The sequence below is a fragment of the Pelophylax lessonae genome (genome assembly GCF_965119305.1).
Source record: "Pelophylax lessonae genome assembly, chromosome: 5".
NCBI classification, from domain to species: domain Eukaryota; kingdom Metazoa; phylum Chordata; class Amphibia; order Anura; family Ranidae; genus Pelophylax; species Pelophylax lessonae.
This window is the reverse complement of record NC_138772.1, coordinates 216,557,529-216,581,457: the sequence shown is the minus strand read 5'-3', so window position 1 is coordinate 216,581,457 and position 23,929 is coordinate 216,557,529. Positions and strand designations below refer to the sequence as shown.

The following is a 23,929-nucleotide window of genomic DNA, read 5'->3' as shown; positions in this document are numbered from 1 at the left end:
TTGAGTACACACTGCTATGAGGAGGAGGGACACTGCTAAGAAGGAAGGGGGTTAGGGGGGCAAGGGACACTGATGAGAAGGGGCAACTGTGATGTAAAGGGGATGAATGGGTGATCTGAAGGGGGGAGTGAAGACATTGATGAAAAAGGGGGCTGTGATGTAAAGTGTGGGGGGGGGGGGGGAGTGATGTGCAGTGGGGGGCTAAGGACACTGATATAAAAAGGGTACTGTGATATCAATGTTGGGGTGACTGAGGTTGCAGAATCTGAGTCAGTGTTTAAACATGCAATTCAGACATCTGCTGGAAGAAAATTTTACTGACTGGACCTCTGTAAATTTTAATTTCATACCCCTGCTCTATCGCCTTTTATCTATGTATCCCAAAAATGCTGTAAATATAGCTTTTATTGTAACCCTTGACTATAGGTCTACTTCAAGACTTACATTTTTAACTCCTCAACCACACCCCCTAAAAAAAAAGACTACCTGCAAATATGCAAACACACAGGAGAAGGTGGGATTTTAAATTGCCCAAACCTTCCTTTCATTTTTCCCGATTCAGGAATGAAGGAAGTATATAAAGTGGAAATTTCTGAAGAATTTCACTACATAGCTCTAAATCCAGTTCCCTCTTTTTCTCGCCTTGCAGTTTTTATGTAGTTATGAGGTGGACAGTGATTATGGGTACAGGAGATCAAGGAGACCGAAATAAAGGTAGTTTGTGGCATATCTACCAGTATTCAAGTAGGTGTTCACCCTGCTGGATGGAGTTTATTGAATGGAGGTACAGCAAGTCCCTTCCTATTTGGACAGGATGTGTACTTATGTTATGTACCAATGTTTAGAGTGGTGGGGGTGTAGGTTAGCCAATGGAAAAATCCATTAGGGCACTAGAATGCATGCTAGGTGTGTTTTAATTTGGATTCAACCTTAAAGGGATTGTAAAGGCTTTTTTTAAATAACAAAGATGTTATACTTATAAGCTCCGACCAATGGCAGCCCTGAACCTCCTCTTCTGGGGTCCCCTGCCAGAGCTCTTGGCTCCTCCTCTTCTCCGAGTGTCCCCATAGCATACCGCTTGCTATGGTGGCACTCGTGCGGGCTCGATCCTGAGGCAAGCTGTGTGCTTCCATAGAGCGACTCGCCTCCACCACCTGCTTCCTCCTCACAGGCTTTGACTGACAGAAGCAGGAGCCAATGGCACCCACTTCTGCCGAGTCCCCTCTGAGAAGAGAGAGAGAAGGGAGAAGAGCTGCTAAAGATGGGCACAGCACTTGATCAAGATCAGGCTCCGTTTAATGTGGACTCTTGGGGGGGGGGACAAACTTTTGAAAAATTTCTTACCTTAATGCAGAGAATAGCACAGAGACATAGGCACAGGGCCCCGTGTTCCACCCTGCTCTCAGTTGCTGGCTTTATTGGCATGGCTGTTGAAATCCAGTTCATGAAACATAGATGTGTTTCCTACTCTGTTATCTCCACCTTAACTCCCGCAAGATCTGCCGTCGCACTTGGAAGTCTTACTTTGCCTGATGCGAGAACAGGAAGCTGAGTCTCATGGAATACTCTGTATTTTGGTCTTTCTTCAATCTGGTCCTGACCAGTGTCTGGGTCAGAGTACCCTTAATGGACAGGCCTTGTTTATTCCCCAGAAACCTCTTGTTTTGCAGTCCTTAATCAAGACTTTACTTCAGAATGTGGGTCATACTAATCCAACTATATGGCCCAGTGTCGGCTTTGGATCTTGCCCTGGTGCTCTGTGTACATGAGACCCCTTCCCCCCTCCCCCTTTCCCTTAAGGAATGCCACCTTATCCTTTGTTCACACATTCTACAGGTTCTTACTGGATGTTGAGGCCTCAGATGATGCAAGCTTCGGGTACAAGGTGTTTCATGCTGTCATCTGTGAGTGTTTTTGGGTTCCTAAAAACTTTTTTATTTTTTTTGTGTGGGCCTGTTTGCAGTTCTATTTGTTATGATGTTGCACACCCATTAGGGATGCTCCTTGGTCTTTGAATAAAAGCTCAGTGTTATGAATTTTATAATGGAAATTTTTACTTAAAATTGAACTTTATTTAGAAAATGAAGTCCTCAGGCTGGCCCCTTTTGCAGGTATAGCTATGTAAAACATTAAAAAGAAGTGCCTATACGGTTCAAAATCCAGTAATACACCTCACCCTGCTCTGCGCATGCTTAGTTGCTCTCCATTTTTAGGCACTCTGCTGAATTTGTAAAGCCGGATCTTCTGACAGTTTTAAAGCAGAAATAAACCCTCCTGTCATTTATTGCCAAGGAAGCTGCTTCTGCTTAACCACTTGCCGACTGCCTAACGCCGATCTACGTCGGCAGTCAGCCCCTCACAAGCAAAGTGACGTAGGGCTACGTCACTAGCTTGTGAGGGTCTAGGGAGCGAGCGCGCGCTCCCGCGTGGTCACGGACCCCCCCCGCGCGTGTGACCAGCGGACCCGATGTCCGCCGGTCACTCGGCGGGGGAGAGGGAGAATGTCAGGCAGCTTGTGTAAACAAGCCACCTGTCATTCTCCTTGCTGTTAGGATACTGATCACTCGGATCTAGTATGTAGATCCGTTGATCAGTGTCCATACAGCTCAAGCCCCAGCCAATCACAGTAGAAAGCACGCCCCTAGGGATACACACAGCCCCTCCCTCCCAAATAAAGTTAACCCCTTCACTACCAGTGTATTTTTACAGTAACAGTGCATATATATATAGCACTGATTACTGTAGAAATGTCACTGGTAACCCCAAAAGTGTCAAAAATGTCAGTCAAGTGTCCGATCTGTCCGCCCCAATGTCGCAGTACCGCAAAAAAAATCGCAGATCGCCGCCATTACACGTTAAAAAAAAAAAACAACAAAAATGACAGAAATCTTTCCCTTTGTTAGTAAACGCGATAACTTTTGCGCAAACCAATCAAAATACGCTTTTTGCGGTTTTTTTTACCAAACATAGGTAGCATAAAACAAATTGGCCGAAAAAGTAAAAAAATTTTGATTTTTAAATTTTTTTTTTGGGGGATTTCATATAAAAAAATGTGAAAAATATTGCTATTTTTGCAAAATTGACGCTCTTTTTTTGTTTATAGCGCGTGATCAAAAAATCGCACAGGTGATCAAATACCACCAAAAGAAAGCTCTGTTTGTGGGGAAAAAAAGGCCGCCAAATTCGTTTAGGTACAGCGTCGCACGACCGCGCAATTGTCCGTTAAAGTCACGCAGTGCCGAATGGCAAAATACCCCCTGGTCGGAATGGGGGTAAAATCTTCCGGGGCTTAAGTGGTTAAAGTGCAACTGCTGGAGGCAGTTTATATCACACACTGATGTTATTAAGTGGAACGTATGTTCCTTGCTAAACATATATTTTTTTTTTTTGTATCATATTGTTATGAGTAAAGTTCCACTTTAACTGTAACTGCCATATCTTGGAGTAAAGTATAGGGCACAGGTTCCTCTCCTCTTTCTTCTGTGGTCACTCCTCATGGTTTGCACTGGCCTTTCAGAGTGGGTGGGGCTTTATGAGCATGCAGTAGGAAAGGCCCCTGTCAAAGTTTTTTTTTGCCAGTGTTCAATTACCCGAAGGTAGCCTGCATATAACCCATGGTCTATGACTACAAATTATTTATCGTACTCCAAAATATTGAATTATACAGTTAAATCAAAATTCCCGTTTTTTTTTTTTTTGTATTGCTGTCTTTGTCTCCACTAAGGAGATTCACCCCTCTGTTTTGCCCTAGTGACTAATGTTCTCAAAACAGAAAGTGAGGGGAAATGCAGAATGTTAGGTTTGTTACCAGAACAAAAGGTGACCCTTTTAGATGTTCTCTTACTTACTCTTGGATCCCTGGGATCAAAACTTGGGAAAAAAAAAAAAAAGAGAGGAATGCAAAAGAATAAACACAAGAGATATGGCATCCCAGTCTTAGTCTGTAGGATTCAATATTGAGTTAGCCCACAGTTTTGCAGCTATAACAGCTTCAACTCTTCTGGGAAGGCTGTCCACAAGGTTTAGTAGTGTGTCTATGGGAATGTTTGACCATTCTTCCAGAATTGCATTTGTGAGGTCAGGCACTAATGTTGGATGAGAAGGCCTGACTCGCAGTCTGCACTCTAATTCATCCCAAAGTTGTTATATCGGGTTGAGGTTAGGACTGTGCAGACTACTCAAGTTCTTCCACCCCAAACTGGCTCATCCATGTCTTTATGGACGTTGCTTTGTGCACCTGTGTGCAGTCATGTTGGAACAGGAAGGGGCCATCCCCAAACTGTTCCCACAAAGTTGGGAGCATGAAATTGTCCAAAATGTCTTGGTATGCTGACGCCTTAAGAGTTCCCTTCACTGGAACTAATATCCCCCCCCTTCCACCAAATGATTTGGACCAGTGCACAAAGCAAGGTTCATGTGCGTGTAAATGCAGGCATCCCAGTACCTTTGGTAATATACTGTATGTGTGAAATGCACTTACAGTGCCTTGCAAAAGTAATCACCACCTTTGTGTTTTTTTTTTTTCAATTTTATGGCATTACAGACTGGCATTAAAATCTGGACATAACCGCAAAGGATAGATTTTGCAGTGCTGCGTTGTGTATGCTCCTGTACAGCTACCTTTGCAGCCTATGGACAGTGGCTGGGGTCAGTAAAACCATGGTTCAACTGCCTGTTTGCGCAGGAATCGCACACATGCATTGCGTTCCTTTGATATTCTGGTGTGAACTGGTCCTCAGTTCAGATTTGATTTTAATCCCCATCTGAACCTTCATTGTAGTCTTTACATTGCTGAACTCACCACACACTGTGGTGCTCATAATTAGACACTGAGCTTTCATATCCTAGGGTACCTTGAAGACCCTTTTTTTATTTTACAAATATCCAAAGTCCAGTGTTTGAGCTGTAGGCATAAACACTCGTGCCCTCATGTCACCCTGCAATTGATACGGCATCCTTCTTTGGCACCTCCTCTTGGCCTTGTACTGCTCAGGGTATCTGGGTCTAATCCTGACATCACTATATTTCACTTTTCCCATCAGCAAAAAAATAAACTGGACCCTTACAGAGTCAGCAGGTTTTTATGGGTACACTGGGGGGGGGGCGGAATTTCCCAGCAAAGCTTCTGACAGTGTCCAATAGTGGTAGTAGAAGGTAGTGGCATATAAGCTTTGGACTAAGAATCAATTCTTTTGTCCACCTTCAAGTCATAAGCATGTCATGTACATTACATGGTACAAATCCCCAAGAAATTGATTTCAATTCCAGCTTGTAACGCAACAAAACAGGAAAAATATCAAGGGGAGGGTGAATACTTTCTCAAAGCACTGTAAGTACTTGCTGAAAATGCCCAGAAACACGCTCCAATTCATATCCAATTGTTTCTGAAAAATGCAATACCACTGCATGTATACTTAATATGTACAGGCCATGTGTGTGTTTGTATTGTAATACTTTTTTTTTTTTTTCAATAGCCAGGAACTCTTCTATCAAATACTTATTTACGACTTTGGAAATTTTGGTATTATGAAACTATCTGTAAGTATATATTCCTGAAACTGATAAAATGTGGCAGTATGTTTTCCAAATAAAAGCTGCTCGTATGACCTGCTACATACTTGATTTTCCCTTGCCCTGGTCTCCAGTCAATGGAAGGTTCCAATGAAAAAAAACAGTATACTGTATGATGATGACACACCCACAAACTGTATCTGGTGTATTTTTTAAAATCATAGAAACCTTTTTTTAAAAACCTTGTTTAAGAAAAACAATAAATTGTACTGTTTGCAGAAGTACTAGCTCTTGTTTTATACTTTGTAGAGCTAAATGTTTTAGGACTAGTTTATTTTGGTTTTGGAAACTGTTGGGCAGTGATCCTTTATTGGCATGGAAAATTTTTATTTTTTTTGTTTTTTTATTTTTTTTATTTTCCATGTAACAGAGAAAATTGTTTGGTAAATGGAAAGGGTACTTGCTTATATCTGTTATATCTGCTAGGAGTCTGCCCCAATATATGATCTGGCAATGCTGGCCTTGGACAGTCCGGAGAGTGGGTGGACAGAAGAAGATGGCCCTAAAGAAGGTCTCGCTGAATACATTGTTCAGTTTCTTCAGAAAAAGTCAGAAATGTTGAAAGATTATTTCTCCCTTGAAATTGAGGTGAGTAATACATAAGTTAGAGATATTAGAATGCAAATATGGGAGCTGTCATTGATCACTTTTTTTTAAAGGCACAGGCTCTGGGGTTGCCGTTTTCCTCCTGGCTTTACTACCTATTGAATCACTCACCAGTGACAGTTGAAATTTACAACCCACATTCATAGAAATTGGAGACTTACATTATTAGCCGATTGCCCCAAAAGAGGTATTTTTGCCTGATTTTCTCATCATGTGTAATAGGCGTTAGCTTTCTTCTATCATACAGTGCTGTCATTGTGGTATTCTTACAGCTACACGAAGCTGGATGTCACGGTGCTCGTATCACAAAAACTGAGAGTGGGCAAAACGCATGCACAAGGGATTAGAGAAGGAATGAGTCACATAATGTTGTGGATTTATTGCTTGTAAAGGGCTTAAAATGTGTGTGATGGAGCATTGGACTCGGGTTTCTTGGCATCTAGCCTGTTAGCCTCTATGTTGGCTTAGGTGTTAGTGGGCTGATCAAACTTATAAGAGAAGGTTTTTTCACAAGGGATCAACTGCTCAGTCTGTCACTGGACAAGATCAATAAGAACCCTATTGAAAAGAGTACCTTTTTACCTCTAAGAGCGCCAACGATTTCTGTTACAAATTTGGGCCTACCTTTTCATTAGTCCAAGTCCACAGAGAAGCCCTACTCCTCCTTCGCATGATGTTTTCCCCCTACCTGTCCTCCTCAAGGTTGGGGAATGATTTATGCATTTGCGTACATATGCATAGCCCATATATCCGACATCTGGGTTTGAAAATTGGAATCCTCTGTGAAAAAAACATATTTTTTGTTCATTAACGGACACAGCTCCTGATCTTCATAACCATTGGGTTATACCGCCCCCTACAGGAGTAGGACACTAGGCAGAAAAGAATTCTTGCTACACGTATGGGCCATCCCAGGGTGTATACTCCCTCTCTCTGCTATAGCCAGTCAGTTTTTTCTGCCTAGTCAGGAGTAAGGACCTATTTCCTTGCTGCGATCTTTTTTAGATATTTTTTTTTTTCTCCTGGATTTTTCCTGCGGTCAGAACCCCTCCTCATCCCCTGGTGCTGACTCCTGGATCATTTTACTTCCTGATCACCGTGCGTGCAGTTCAGATTATCCTGGTGGCTGCAGGTGCCTGTTTCTGTGGGTGGCGAGTCTGGTGGGGTCCTCTTCCTCTTTGCTGAAAATCGCTTAGTGCTTTGTGTCTGGCAACCGAGTGGTGCTGCCAGCGCGGTGGGGGTTATCCCTTAGCAGTGTTTTATACTTTTTGTGGGGTCCCCCAGGTGACTCATGGAGTCTTTGGAGCACATTTCCCCACCTGTTCCCAACCATCCATCCATGCACTGACGGCGGTCCCTAGAGTGCCTTGTGTCCCAAATGGAGATGGCTTGCTGGTGACAGGCTAGCAAGAAGTGCACCTCGCCTTCCCCTGCCTCATCTGTCTCATTAGATCCTGAATCTGATTTGGCTGCCGCAGACGTGGGTCTGCAACCACGTGCCTGGAATTCACTGATAGTGAGGATGATTTGCAACTGTGTATGAAAAGGCGATGGTGGATGCACTGATTGTATCTGTGCGTGAGACCCTGAAGATGGAGGACACAGCTGAAGCTGCGATGGAGGCGCAGGTGCCCTTAGGAGAGTTGGTAAGACAAACTGCACATCTTTAAAAGGGGTAAAATCCTTTTGAGTTGGTTAAAAAAGCTCAGCCTTTCAGGTGGATCAACCATATTTTGGGCAATCTGTAACCTAACAGGAGGGATAACCCCTAAAGGTAACCAGTGGGGTTCATTCTATTTTTAATCAAATGGTGCTGGGTAGAAAAAGAGGTGGAAAAAGAGAATTTTGATGAAAAATTCCTAGAGTTCGCATCAGTCCCTCTAGGGCGTGATGTTAATAAATCACGTCTATCTCTCCCATCAACTTCTAAAATGATTTTATTCAGAGAGTCAAGCTGATAACCTTTCTCCAGGAATCTCATTTTCAAAATGTCAGCCTCCCTCAAGAAATCCTCCCTAAAGGAACAATTTCTTTTTAAATGTAGAAATTGGCTCTTGGGGATGGCTTTGAACCACAGGCCATAATGGCAACTTTTAGTGCTGATATAGCCATTACGGTCGGATTCCTTAACCACCTCAATACTGGGCACTTAAACCCCCTTCCTTCCCAGACCAATTTTCAGCTTTTAGCGCTGTTGCTATTTGAATGACAATTGCGCGGTCATGCAACATTGTACCTAAACTAAATTTTTGTCATTTTTTCCCCACAAATAGAGCTTTCTTTTGGTGGTATTTGATCACCGTCAGGTTTTTTCTTTTTTGGTGCACAAATAAAAAAAGACTGAAAAATTTAAAAAAAAAAAAAAAAAAGTTTTTTTGTTTAGGTTATAAAATTTTGTAAATAGATATGTTTTTTCCTGCACTGATGAGCACTGATGATGCCGCACTGACAGGCACTGATGAGGAGACACTGATGGGGTGGCACTGATAGGGTGGCACTGATATGCAGCACTGATGGGCACTGATATGTGGCACTGATAGATAGCACTGATATGCAGCATTGGTGGGCACTGATAGGCAGCGCTGATGGGCACTGATAGGCAGCATTGATGGGCACTGATTGGCGGCACTGATGGGCACTGATAGGTGGCACTGTGGGGCGGCAATGATCGGCACTGATGGGCGGCACTGATCGGCACTGATGGGGGGCACTGATGGGCACTGATAGGCAGCACTGGTGGGCAATAATGGGCACTGGTGGGCGGCACTGATAGATGGCAATAACGGCACTGGTGGGCAGCACTGATAGATGGCATTGGTGGGCAGCACTGATAGGGAGGGCACTGGGGGCATCTCTGAGCCCTGTTTGCCATCCCTGGTGGCCATGGTGGGCATCCCTGGTGGTCATGGGTGGGCATCCCTGGTGGCTCTAGTGACACCCCCCCCCCCCCCCCCCCAGGGCTGCACTGGTAATCAATGTTCTGATTACCAGCACAGACCCCCCCTGTGATCAGTGAGTAATTAGAAATACTCACTGATCACCCCCGCTGCAGCACAGATCATCCCTCTTCTCCTCACTGACAGGATCTGTCAGGAGGAGAAGAGATCGAAGCCGTTACAGCGGCTCTATATACATTTCATGACGGCTGTGATTGGACACAGCCGTCATGTGATCAGGAGGGCCAATCACAGGGCCCTCCTGCCGAATGATGTTGCTCTGTGTCCGAGGGACACAGACACATCGAGATCGCGCCGCTGCGCGTGCCCGCGGCAGCGCAATCTCTCTCTCCTTCTGAAGGACGTTCCGGAACGTCCGATCAGAAGGAGGAGACTCCCACCCGGCCGTATATTTACAATGGCCCGGGTGGGAGGTGGTTAAAGAATGTACTAGTAACCAATCTGTTGTTAACCACTTTAATATTAAGATCCAAAAAATTAATCTGAGTCTCACTCATTTCATATTGCAACAAAGTTCCCCTATCATTGTTCAGTTATTTTATATAGCCATCTTAATTTGGTGCTTTCAGCTCTACAGAAGCCTCCCGTTAAAAATATTCGGGAGATTCCCCTGCTTACGCTGTCCCAGAAGGTGCCTTTTTTATTGGCTTTATCACCTCTGAGCGCAGGGTGTCGGAACTGGTGGTGTTCCAACAAGGCTGCTCTTATCCCCTGTCCATCGTTCCTTCCAAAGGTTGTCTCTTATTTTAGTTTGAATGAAGACCTTGCGTTGCCTTCCCTGTGTCTGAGGCCTAAACATCCGAAGGAAATTGCCTTGGATGTGGTCCGGGCAATTGGGGGGGGGTACCTGGCAGCTACGGAGTCTTTCAGGAAGTCAGACTTTCTCTTTGTGCTCACGGATGGACCTAGAAAAGGGTTGTCCGCTTCCTCTGAGACCATTTCCAGATGGATCAGACAGACGGTGGTTCAGGCCTATGCCATCAAGGGTCAGGTTCCTCCTTTCCCTGTCAAGGTGCACTCTACTAGAGCGCTTAGTGCCTCCTGGGCTTTCCATCATCAGGCGTTAGGCATTTCCATCATCAGGCGTTAGTGACACAGCGGCCAACTGGTCATCGGTAAACACTTTTACAAAGTTTTGTAAAGTTGATGTGTTGGCACCTGCGGATGCCTCAAGGTTTTGCAGGCTGCTTTTTAAGAGGACCTACTCCTCCTTGAGGATGTGTTTTTTTTTTTTTTTTTTTTTTTTTTTTTTTTTTTCAGGTGGGCTCCAGTTGTTTGGTTGGCTAATGTTTATGTTGAATCCTTTGTTCTAAAAAAAAAAAAAAAAATCAGTTGCACATAGAAAGTTAAATAACGTACATTGCTTACAATATCAATGAATCACACATTAAACCAATGTCACATAGGTAATGAACATCTACATGAACAGCGACCATAAATGACAAATCCGTTATAGTAGCTAAAACATTATAGTGCATAGCATGACTCTTAGTTCTCGGTTTGACCTTGATGGGGAATCATAAGTAGTAATAAATACTATATATGGAAATAAGCAAACATAATTTAGGAAGGGAAAGCCGAAAGAGTTAGAGCAGAGAAAGAAGAAATAGGAAGGGGGGGGGGGAGCTTATGGGGGATCGCTCGGAGAGTCAGAAACAAAAGTATCAAATTCGCTGGAAAAACTAAAATTGAGCCATTTTGACAACATGATAGTGTGAGATTCTGATTTACCATTCTCCCAAGACACCATTTTTTCAATATGTTCAATCCTGTCCACCTCACATGCCCATTGAGCCATAGGGGGCGCCAGTGGTTTACGCCAATGTCTGGCAATCACCGATCTCGCCACTGTGAGAAAGTGGCGGATGAGGCTTTTTTTAATCTGTTTATAAGATCCTGGCAACATAGACAATACTGTTATGAGGGCCTCATTGGGGAACCTGTTGCCAACCAGTTTTTCATATAGAACCAGTATTTTGTCCCAGAAGGGAACGATATGGGGACATGTCCCCCAAATGTGCGTCATGTTGCCAGGTGAATGCGAGCATCTTCAACATTCATTCGGGATATTATGATCTATCTCATGTAAGATTGAAGGGCATCTATACTATCTGGCTGCAATATGGTAGTTTCGTTCTTGGGCATGGGAGGAAACTGACAATGTAAAGGAAAGATTGTGTGTCTTGCTCCAATTTAGATCTTCAGGGGAGGCATTTAATTCTCCTTCCCATTTTGCGATATATGAAGGGGATCTAGATGAGGTTGGCTAATGTTTAGCCTTGGGAATTTTTTTTGTTGTTGTTCCCACCTCTCATGTTTAACACTGCTTTGGGGCGTCCCAATGGTTATGCATATCAGGAGCTGTGTTCATCAATGAACGAAAGAGAAAATGGGATTTTTGTCTTAAAAAAAAAAAAAATTAATTTCTCTGATGTTCATTGACGGACACAGCCCTCTGTGGAGTTATAATTCTCCTGACACTGCTTGTAACCAAACATAGTGTCTATAGCAGAGAGAGGGAGTATACTACCGAGGACTGCCCATGGGTGTAGCCAGAATTATTTTCTGCTTAGTGTCTTACTCCTGTAGGGGGCAATATAACCCAATAGTTATGAAGATCAGGAGCTGTATCCCTCAATAAACATCAGAGAAATGGCTTTTACGGTAAGTCAAAAATCCCCATTTTCATACACCCCCTTTCACAGAGGGGTTTCACCTCCAGCCTGCAGCTCTTTTTCTTTAGCAGTTTGCACACTTGCATCTGACTTTCGATTTGTCTCTTGGCCCTAGGGTTGGGAATTTCAGTTCCTACAATAGAAAGATTTTAGGTGTTTTGCTCAAACCTCTTTACTAAGCCCAAGAAGGGTAGAATTTATACAGTTCTGGCTCTCAAAACCATAAACATTTATGTCAAAATCCAAAAGTTTAAGATGGAGTTGATCCGGTCCAGGATGGTGTCCGTGCATGAGGAGGGCTTCCTGGTATTTATAGACAAGCAAGGATGCAAAAATTCATGTATCCATTTACAGGGAGCACCAAAGGTTCTTGCTCTTTGCAGTAGGGGACTAGCATTACCAATTTGCGGTTTTGTCTGTTAGCCTAGTCACGGATACTTGTGTGTTCACTAAAACATTAGCACCTGTGTTATCTGCTTTGAGGTCAAGAGGGGATACCAAGTTTGATTTCTAGATGACCTTCTGTTGCGGGAACTCAACTCCTACCTGTCCATTACAACATTGGATGATTGGATTCTGTACCATCAGCCTTGCTGATTCTATCACTTTGCTTGGAATACTTGGTGCTGGTCCTGGATACCAAGCAGACCAAGATATTTCTTCTGTCAGAAAAACTATGCAAGTTACAGTTTCAGATGCTGTGTGAGTATTGGGTCTCATGGTAGCGTCCGCATCCTTTAGGGTTATACCATATGTACAACATCGCACTAACACATTCCAGCATAAGATCCTGTTGCACTGGAACAGATTTCCTCCTGCCAAAGTCTGCCCTTCTATGGCGGTTCTACACTCCCCTGCCACTAGCTGGAAAGGTATTTCTACCTCTGTGATGGAAAATGATTATTACAGATGCCAGCCTGCATGACTGGGAAGGAATACTGGGTCTCCAGTCCCCTCAGTGATCAGGGAGCTTGAAGGAGTCCTTGCTTCATATCAATGTGCTGTAACTTGGAGCGATCAGATGGATGTCGCTGGACCTACTTCCTGGAGGAATATTCGGTATGTGTGCAATAAGACAACACCACAGCAATGAATATGTGAAATTTCTGAGGAAGGGGGGGGTAGACAAAGAGCAACAAAAAACTAGCAGCTGGATTATCTCCGCTGAAAAACTCTGAATTCAAGAAGAGCGTTCCCTTTATCCAGAAGTCTTCCAGCAAATGGGGAATGCCAGATATCAATCTTTTGGCATTACATCTCTTTGGAAGGTGGACAGGGGCAAAAGACTTAGGCAGACATAGCAGTCACATTGGTAGCTCTGTGGGATCGCTTGCAATTCGTTTTTATGCTTACCCAACTGTGAAACTGTTGCTGTGACGACTACAGTGGAAAGAGGTTATTCTGGTGATCCCAGTGGCCCTGGATTAGCCCTGCAGGTCATGGAACACATATCTTGTTCATCTGGCAGTGGATGCACCAAGAAGACCTTTTGTCTCAAGGACCTATTTACCATTTTGCTTTACAGTTGCTGGCTTTAACAGCTTAACTGCTAAAAGCCAAGTGCTGAGGGTGGTCGGATGCAGCTATCTGTACCATACTTGGGGCTCGCAAGTTTAAGTCCTGTTAAAGTTATAATTTTGCATGAAAGGCATATTTTGCATGGTGTAAATCCCTAGGTTTATACCCTCATTCTTTTCCAAATGCCAGTCTCCTGGCTATTCTTCAGTGCAGAGTGGAGCAGCAACTGGTCAAGGATCAGGTGTGAACATTGTCCATTTTACTCCAACTTCTACTGGTTTCGCTGCCACTTGTCTGCAGTTTCTTTCCGGGAGTTATACATGTAGGACCTTTATCTAGTATTGTCGGTATAAAGGTGCAAAAACCGCCTTTCAAGAACATCCGAGAGATCATGCTGCTAACATTATTTCAGAAAGTGGCATCTCTAGTGGCCATATTTTTTGCATACAGGGTATTTGAACTTGCAGGGTTGTCCTGCAAGCCTCTACATTTGAAGTGTCAAAGGGATAATATTGTCCTGTGTCCAAGACTCTCCTTTGTGATGAAAGTGGTGTTAGCCTTTCACCTGAATAAGGACACTGTGCTTCCATCATTGTGTCCTAAACCAGTCCACCCTAAGAGTGTTTTTTTTTTTGGTATGTATTCAGGCTGATTGTGTACTTGAATGACACAGCCAGGTTTCATAGAACAGACAACCTGTTTGTAGTTGTAGAGGGCCCATGTAAGAGCCTTGCATCTTCGACTGCTATTATCTCATGCTGGATCCAGTAAACCATTGCACAGGCATATACCTTGAACCACTGTTTCTGGTAACTGTGCACTGGTAAGGGGTGGTAAGTGCATCATGGACTTCCTGCCATTTGTACATCAATTTCACAGGTCTGTAAGGTGGCGGCTTGGTTGCACATGTATACATTCACTGATCTTTACAAGGTGGATGTAACCGCAAGAGACAATGCTATTTTTGGACATAGTTTTGCAGACTGCAGTTTGGACTGTATAATTTTCCTCTTGAGTTGTCCTCAGCATTGGAGGGGGTTTTGGCCACCAGCAGAGATCTGCTGCCTGGGCTGTTTGTTTTTTTTATTGAACCTCGTGTCCTACTCTTCCAAGGGGTGCTATACCTAAGTTGGTGATTATCTAAAGCAGATCTGTGTCAAACAACGAATGCAAAGAAAATGATTTTGCAGTGCATACACAATTCCTCCTTTTAATATGTAGGCTATTAACCACTGTTAAAGCCATTTTAGTAGGTGCTTTTAAACCTGTTCATGTATGTTACAGATATGCAAAGTATATCCCAAAACTTTCTTCTACTTTCAGCTAAGCTGTATCCTAAACCTGTGTGTTTTTTTTTTTTTTTTTTTTTTTTTATTATTGCTTCGTTATCTCAGCTGCCCTTTGATGTGTTCGTTTGCTGCTGTAAACTGATTAATTTTGTGAGACATCTGTGTAAATGGCTGTGCAATATTTTTATCTATTGCAGGATGGGAATGTTACTGGACTACCACTCTTAGTAGACAACTATATTCCTCCCCTGGAAGGGTTACCAATGTTCATTTTGCGCTTAGCTACAGAGGTAAAAATAAATATATGTCAAGAAAGTTCCTTGAAACCTCTGTTCTTTTCCAGAGAGTGAAGAATTTATTGGTCCCTGCAACAAATGGAAAGCCCAGCAGAGTATATTCAGAATAATACAATGTTTAGAAGCCCTATAAGTCCTTTCAGAATACTAGGTTCTTCTGATTCATTAATTTGGCAAGAATATATATACACTCCCCACACTCAGTATCTGTATGTTTGTTTAATCTAAAATACAGTATACAGTTATGTGTCCTACATACAGTATATGTCAATGGCTCCATATATTCTATACCCTAGGGCAGTGCTCTCCAGGTTGCGGCCCTTGGGGAACTATTCCTCCCACTGATTTGAGGCACTATTCCTAAAACTGACACAATTGATGGGGCACTATTCCTCCCACTAATTTCAGTGATGGGGTGCTATTTCATCCACTGAAACCATTGATGGGGAACTTTTCCTCCCACTAATAGCAGTGATGGGGCACTATTCCCAGCACTGATAGCAGTGATGGGGCACTATTCCCAGCACTGATAGCAGTGATGGGGCACTATTCCCAGCACTGATAGCAGTGATGGGGCACTATTCCCAGCACTGATAGCAGTGATGGGGCACTATTCCCAGCACTGATAGCAGTGATGGGGCATTATTCCTTCCACTGATGGCAGTGATGAGGCATTATTCCTCCCACTGATGGCAATGATGAGGCATTATTCCTCCCACTGATGGCAGTGATGGGGCATTATTCCTCCCACTGATGGCAGTGATGGGGCATTATTCCTCCCACTGATGGCAGTGATGGGGCATTATTCCTCCCACTGATGGCAGTTATGGGGCATTATTCCTCCCACCGATGGCAGTGATGGGGCATTATTCCTCCCACTGATGGCAGTGATGGGGTGCCATTCCTCCCACTGATGGCAGTGATGGGGTGCCATTCCTCCCACTGATGGCAGTGATGGGATGCCATTCCTCCCACTGATGGCAGTGATGGGGTGCCATTCCTCCCACTGATGGCAGTGATGGGGTGCCATTCCTCCCACTGATGGCAGTGATGGGGTGCCATTCCTCCCACTGATGGCAGTGATGGGGTGCTATTCCTCCTACTGATGGCAGTAATGGGGTGTTATTCCTCCCACCGATGGCAGTAATGGAGTGCTATTCCTCCCACCGATGGCAGTAATGGGGCACTATTTCTCCCACTGATGGCAGTAATGGGGCGCTATTCCTCCCACCGATAGCAGTAATGGGGCGCTATTCCTCCCACCGATGGCAGTAATGGGCGCTATTCCTCCCACCGATGGCAGTAATGGGGCGCTATCCCTCCCACCGATAGCAGTGATGGGGCACTATCCCTCCCACTGATAGCAGTGATGGGGCACTATCCCTCCCACTGATAGCAGTGATGGGGCACTATCCCTCCCACTGATAGCAGTGATGGGGCACTATCCTTCCCACTGATATAACAGTGATGGGCCACTATCCCTCCCACTGATATAGCAGTGATGGGCCACTATCCCTCCCACTGATATAGCAGTGATGGGGCACTATCCCTCCCACTGATAGCAGTGATGGGGCACTATCCCTCCCACTGATAGCAGTGATGGGGCACTATCCCTCCCACTGATAGCAGTGATGGGGCACTATCCTTCCCACTGATATAACAGTGATGGGCCACTATCCCTCCCACTGATATAGCAGTGATGGGCCACTATCCCTCCCACTGATATAGCAGTGATGGGGCACTATCCCCTCCCACTGATAGCAGTGATGGGGCACTATCCCCTCCCACTGATAGCAGTGATGGGGCACTATCCCCTCCCACTGATAGCAGTGATGGGGCACTATCCTTCCCACTGATATAGCAGTGATGGGGCACTATCCCTCCCACTGATAGCAGTGATGGGGCACTATCCCTCCCACTGATAGCAGTGATGGGGCACTATCCCTCCCACTGATAGCAGTGAAGGGGCACTATCCTTCCCACTGATATAACAGTGATGGGCCACTATCCCTCCCACTGATACAGCAGTGATGGGCCACTATCCCTCACACTGATACAGCAGTGATGGGCCACTATCCCTCCCACTGATACTGATACAGCAGTGATGGGGCACTATCCGTCCCACTGATAGCAGTGATGGGGCACTATCCGTCCCACTGATAGCAGTGATGGGGCACTATCCGTCCCACTGATAGCAGTGATGGGGCACTATCCGTCCCACTGATAGCAGTGATGGGGCACTATCCCTCCCACTGATAGCAGTGATGGGGCACTATCCCTCCCACTGATAGCAGTGATGGGGCACTATCCCTCCCACTGATAGCAGTGATGGGGCACTATCCCTCCCACTGATAGCAGTGATGGGGCACTATCCGTCCCACTGATAGCAGTGATGGGGCACTATCCGTCCCACTGATAGCAGTGATGGGGCACTATCCGTCCCACTGATAGCAGTGATGGGGCACTATCCGTCCCACTGATAGCAGTGATGGGGCACTATCCGTCCCACTGATAGCAGTGATGGGGCACTATCCGTCCCACTGATAGCAGTGATGGGGCACAATCCGTCCCACTGATAGCAGTGATGGGGCACTATCCCTCCCACTGATAGCAGTGATGGGGCACTATCCCTCCCACTGATAGCAGTGATGGGGCACTATCCCTCCCACTGATAGCAGTGATGGGGCACTATCCCTCCCACTGATAGCAGTGATGGGGCACTATCCCTCCCACTGACACCAGTTATTAGGCGCTATTCCTCCTCCTACTAACCACAGTTACTATGCAACTGAACACCACACCTGAGGCATTGTTTACTCCCACTGATGCCGGGCCTGAGACATTTTCTAAACCCGCTAGCCTCGCTCCGGCCCTCTAAAGTCTGAAGGACAATAAACTAGCCCTTTGTTTGGAGACCCCAGCCCTAGGCCGTTCCTTCATCTTCCCCTTGATTTATCACTTTATTTTTTTATTTTTTTTAACTAAGATGTAGAGGAAGCCAATTGATTAGACAAACACTTTTGATCCTGTTATTAGACAATACTCTGGGTTTCCTTGAAAATGCATAAGTCCCTTTCTCCAACAACTGATATAACAAAAAAGGGCATCTTTAGTGTTTACAACCCTTGTTTCCTATAACCGCACATAATGACTTATCCATTTACCAATCAACATAACGTTTTCGTTTTTTGCCACTATAGTTTTCATTTGTCTTTTGTATCCAAAGTAATGCATTACATTAAAAAGACGTGTAAAGCCACCCCCAGCCTATTAATACTCCGGTCTTCAGGGAGTCCTCTGGTGTTTCTTCTGTTTTTGAACCCAGGCAATATATATCTGGTGCTTCTGGGGTCAGATGACTGGAAATGACATCCTTTGGAGTCCACCTTTGCTCTGGGCTCCAACGACCAGGTATTTTAGTGTTTTTTTGTTAAAGTAAAGCATGGCCTATCTCTTCTATGTGTACTTCTTGGTCCTCGTTCATTGGGTATTTTATTGTTGTGGGTGGCTAAGTTTTTATTGTAATGCATCTGTGGAGCAGCAGTCCCTCATGCAGTATTTGCAGAATGTAAAATACCAGATTTATAAATTCAGAAAATGCATTACTAATTAAGCTGGTGTGCATATCCGACAGCTACTAACACAGCTACATTCAAGAAAGCCCTGGTACATTAACTTTAAATGGCCATTCTGCCCCACCAAACTGAAAGGTGGTAGCCACATATTACTAGAGACTTGTTAGGAATGCAGAAACGCTCTTATCAGTAGACAGTGTGATCATATGGTGGGAATACTTGTGAAATGCATCAAAATAACATAATAGTTAATATAGAAATAGTATGCAGATGAAAAATGACATTTACTGTACAATTTACATTTTTTTTTTTTGTTCCCTTTTGCAGATAAACTGGGATGATGAAAAGGAATGCTTTGAAAGTTTTAGTAAGGAATGCTCAATGTTTTTCTCTCTCAGGAAGCAGTATGTATTAGAGGAGTCTTCTAGTCCTGAGGTATGTAGGTTTTTATTTCTGTCCCTACACAATGCTGTGTTTGATTTGATTCCAATAAATCTGAAGTTTAGTTACATTTCCTTTTTTTTTTTTGTATACTGCACCAGGTACATAACTTGCATCTAATGAAAGATTTCCTAGGTCCTTCCAGCTGCTTCCTATTGTGGCAATCCTCTTTTCATTGATGTGAAAAAGAAATTTGAGGCGCCGAATCTAAAAGTGCTGGTGCTGAATAAATAGATTAATAAATATGTAAATATGAAAAAAATAAAAATTCAAGGAGTCACCCTCACATTCATGGGTGAAGGAAAAATTTAAGCACTGGTACTTTTTAAACAAGAAGATTTTTTCAGCACTTTTTTGTCACTTTTGTGGTGGAATACTTTCACTGGAAGAATTTTTGCGCTTTATGGACTAATGGATTTTATGCTAAACATATATGTTATATAATTTGCTCACTGTATGAATTTTTGCACTTTATGAATTATTTAATATTTTTATTTCATGTTTACATATTTATTATCCATTAACCTCCCTGGCGGTCTGATTATGTCCAGATTTCTGTGCTAAAAGCGGTACATTGTTTTGCATAGAAATCTGTTTTACATTTTAAAACTCCCCTTCCCCTGCGATCCCCCGCTGTCCTCCCGCTGTGTGCTCGGCCGATTTTCAGGACCTGTCTTCCGGTTCCCTTCCCTGCGAGCGTTGCGACGCAGGGGGGTGGAACCAGGCGGTAAATTCAAAAGTGTAAATACACAAATGACATGATACAAAGTTGTGATCCTAATAGATTACACTGTATCATGCCATTTTACTACAGGATTTCACCTGGTGACTTTTCCAGTGCCCTGCCTGTGTTTTTCCAGTGCTTTGTGCCTGGAAAATAGAGAACGACCATGGCGTCCGAAAAGCATTCTTTTTGCGCAAAAGAGCTTTTAGACCCACTGGAAAACAGCGAAACTGAGTTACTTGAAGAACTGAGCAATATCGATTCATGGGACAATTTGTCATTGGGTACGGAAAGTGACGATTCTGATGTCTCTTTCTGGCACATAGCTCTGTTGGAAATTCTGAAGTATCATTTGATATACTTCCCAAATTCCACAAACTATGTGCCAGAAAGACATCAGAATCGTCGCTGTCATCACTTTCCGTACCTGATGATGAATTTTCCCACGAATCTTTATTGCTCAGTTCTTCAAGTAACTCAGTTTCGCTGTCGTCGTTTTCCAGTTTGTCTAAAAGCGCTTTTTGGACACCATGGTCATTCAACATTTTCCAGGCACTGGAAAAGCACAAGCAGGGCAATGAAAAAGTCACCAGGGGAAATCATGTGGTGAAATGGCATGATACAGTGTAATCCGTTAGGATCACAGCTTTGTATCATGCCATTTAGTGTATTTACACTTTTGAATTTGCTGCCGGTTTCACCCTCCCCTGCGTCGCAACGCTCGCAGGGAGGGAACCGGAAGGCAAGTGCCGGCAATCGGCCGTGCACAGAGCGAGGAGAGACTGTGGGGAGGACGGCGGGGGAGCGCAGGGAAGGTGAGTAACATTCTGGGGTAATCCCGAGGGTGGCTCGGGGTTACTGCTTTTGGCGCTGAAATTTAACCCCGAGCCACACTCGGGAATACCACCAGGGAGGTTAATCTATTTATTCAGCACCAGAACTTTCAGATTTGGCGCCTCAAATTGCTCTTTTTTTCACTTTTTTTTTTGATTTATCCAAAATTGACGGCAGCCGCATACTATTTAAATTTCACATCTTTTCACTGGGTGGCGCCATTTTTCAGTTTTTTTCAAAACTCTCTTCATGTTGGATCCTTCTCACAGCTGTGAACCTCTGGCATTGCATGATTTACATACAGCACAGCTGCAGCTTTGAAAGCCTCTCCATCCTCTCCAACATACACATGTTTTGTGTATTTGATGTATGTTAATGCCTCTTTTCAAAATAAAAACTTTTGTACAAGAAAGCCTCTCCATGCTCTTCCTTCCCTTTCCACCCCCCCTCCTCCATTAAGAAAACTTTGTATTATTTTCATCCCCATTTACAGAACATATTGCATTCTGTGAAAAAAATAAAAGGAGTTTTCTCAATGAAGGAAGGGGTGGGCAGGCGACAGGACCTGTCCTTAATGAAGGAAAGATTTATGGAAGAAGAAGCAGCCAGCTTGACGTAGGACACCCTTCATTAAAGGTAGGTTACATCTCTGGTGCAGGATAGCAAGAAACATTTTTACTTAAACTTCAGCTTGAACCATATGAATGTACTATACTTTTTTTTTTTTTTTTTTTAACCAAACGTTTTCTTTATTGAAAGTCAAATAAGGATACTATCAAATATACAGGATACAAAAGCAAGTGAACAGTAAAAAAAAAAAAAAACTCTGGACACATACAGAGATTGAAGTACTGTACAGCATAAGAAATTCAAACCAGGTTTGTACAGTAAATACAAGATACTTCCAAAGGGCAAAACCTGAACCTAGGAAGAGCTATGGATCCTTAGTATAGGATTGCATGAATGTGGGTTCTTCCTTTTTTGGTCTAGATGGACTTGTGTCTTTTTTCAACCTATGTAAGATAAAGTATGACATGTTTGCAATTTAACATAAATGATGGAGTTACAATCACTATGGCTGTGAACCTCAGACATGAAATATGAACAAAGCGTATTACTCTATAGTGTGTACCTTTTTCAGTCCAGAGCAATAAGTGTAACTTCTATCTGCTGCCTTATTCCTCTGCTATCAGCATGAGTCACTTCTGACAAGTTTTCCTGACACCAAGAGAAAAAGATGACAGGGGAGGAATCTCCTTCACACAGCCTGTGATTGACAGCCTCAGCTCTGTTCCTGTGTGCTGTGTGGAAGGAGGTGTGTCCCATTCCTCCAATCAACTCTCAGAGCTCTTCTCTCTGAGATCTGCAGGGTGTAATTTAAGCTCCCTTTTTCCTGACAGCTCAGACAAGCATTGTAAATTCTGGACTTTGAACAGATGTAGAGGAGAGAACACTGCAGATAAACAGGTACAACTTATGTAGATGGATCTGTTTCATCTCTGTGTATCACCTAAGGCCAGTCACTTCAGTGGGTATTTGTAAGAATTTTTACGACCACTTTAAGCTAAAGCTTCTAAACAACTTGTAGATGTATGCATAGGTAATAAAAGCTCATTCCCCCATTGGGTGCTGTCATTTTAGGTGAAACCAGGCTCCTGACATGTCTGTTTTTCAACCACAGGGAGTGGTTAGAGATGGGGATCAGGACTTCCTTTTGACAAAAGTCAAACCTCAAACTTTGCATTTCAGTAATAGGCATGCTTAGCATGTTTAAGATGCATATTTAAAAGCGCTGATGATGTGTGTTTACATGTTTGGAGAATGGCAGTATGAAGTTCATTCTTTATCGTTTTGGCCAGTAATGGCGGTCCCTGGGTTACAAACAAGTTGGGGTCTGTAGGTTAGTCCTTAGGTTGAATTCGTAAGTCAGAACAGGTACAATTTTTAAGGGTAGATCCAGCCAAAAAAACATATTTTACATTTTTTGGATAGCATAGGGAGGGATTAACACCCCTGTCTATGTCCATGTTCAGAAGATTTCACCTCACTTTTGCTCCCTGTGACAATTGGATTTTGAAAATTTTGGGTTGTTGTGGAAACAAGGATTGGTGATTAAAGCTTCAGTGGAGACACCTTTTTCCCATGATAACTCTTAGGGCTCTTTCACACGGTCCGCCTCCGTAGGCGGATCCGTGCTGCTCAGCGGGGATCGATCCGCGATCCCGCTGAGCAGGCGGATGACAGCTCCGTCTCCGCTTGCAGTGCGGAGAGGGAGGTGTCACAGTCCCCGCTGCTCTCTATGGGGGATCGGGGGAGAGCGGACCGCCTGTCCGCTCTCATCCGATCCGATACCTGAACGGATGGAAAAATAGGGTTTCCATCCGTCCAGATTTCATGGACAGGATCGCATACGGATGGCAGCGGGTGTCAGCGGAGGTGTCTCCGCTGACATCCGCTGCCCCATAGAGCTGCATGGAGGATCCGATCAAATCCGCCTAAAAAACTGACAGGCGGATCTGATCGGACCGCCCGTGTGAAAGAGCCCTTACAGGAGTGAATTTCCCTTCCTAGGGGTAGATTTCCTTTCACTTCCTGTTGTCCCCCCTCTGTAAGTAGAATTTGTACGTCAAATGTTTGTAACTTTGGGACCGCCTGTACCTGACTTTTCAAAAGTAGACATCTGCATCTGAGATTTAATCGTACTTTATGATTTGTTAAAGAGAAATGTAAGGTGTACCTGCAGTTGCACTGTAATCATACAACAAATGCAATCTGCTTTCAAATGAGTAAATTACATGGTGTGACCGATCTCCTAATTTGTAAGCTTATTCTCTGCAGGATAAGGATTTGGCACAAGACGCACCTTCCTGGAGATGGACAACTGAACATGTCTTGTACAAAGCCTTCAGGACACACCTGCAGCCTCCAAAACCATTTGCAGAAGATGGATGCATTTTGCAGCTTGCTAACCTTCCAGACTTGTACAAAGTGTTTGAAAGATGTTAATGCACTGAGCTCTGCAGCAAATTATGGAATACTGGGCTACTTGTATATTTTCTTTTTTTTTTTTTCATTGTATAGTTTGCATATATTAAGAAAACTAATATTGACAAAAAGACTAAATAAAGTGAAACTGTCTTGTAAAAAATTGGATATTTCACTTTACTGTAATACATTATGACAGCTTTTTGAGAACTATTTCAAAAGGGTTACAAAATCATCCTCCTCAAAACTAAAACACTAACACGGTCGTTCACATACTGTATGTCAGACTCCAATCCTTCGAAAAGAAGCCAACGTGTAAGTTCATTGTACCAGGCGGCATAGTTATGCATCAGACCACTAATTAAACTTACACTTTGGTATTATGGTAAGCAGCTCCCCTCCTTTTCTAAGGATTGAAGTGTGCTGTACTTGGTGTGGCTAGTGTGACAGCTCCTGGC

The 23,929-nt window shown here is 43.8% G+C and overlaps 1 protein-coding gene across 1 annotated transcript in view; it reads left to right on the top strand.

Moving 5' to 3' along the window:
- Positions 1-23,519, top strand: part of MLH1 (mutL homolog 1) — a 137,616-nt gene extending 114,097 nt beyond the window's left edge. Inside the window, exons 15-19 of the mRNA XM_082259930.1 lie at positions 5,475-5,538; positions 5,998-6,159; positions 14,814-14,906; positions 18,815-18,922; positions 23,325-23,519. Of these exons, the coding sequence (XP_082116056.1) occupies positions 5,475-5,538; positions 5,998-6,159; positions 14,814-14,906; positions 18,815-18,922; positions 23,325-23,492 (595 nt within the window). The 3' untranslated portion in view covers positions 23,493-23,519. The remainder of the gene's footprint in view (positions 1-5,474; positions 5,539-5,997; positions 6,160-14,813; positions 14,907-18,814; positions 18,923-23,324) is intronic.
- The last annotated feature ends 410 nt before the right edge of the window (positions 23,520-23,929 follow it).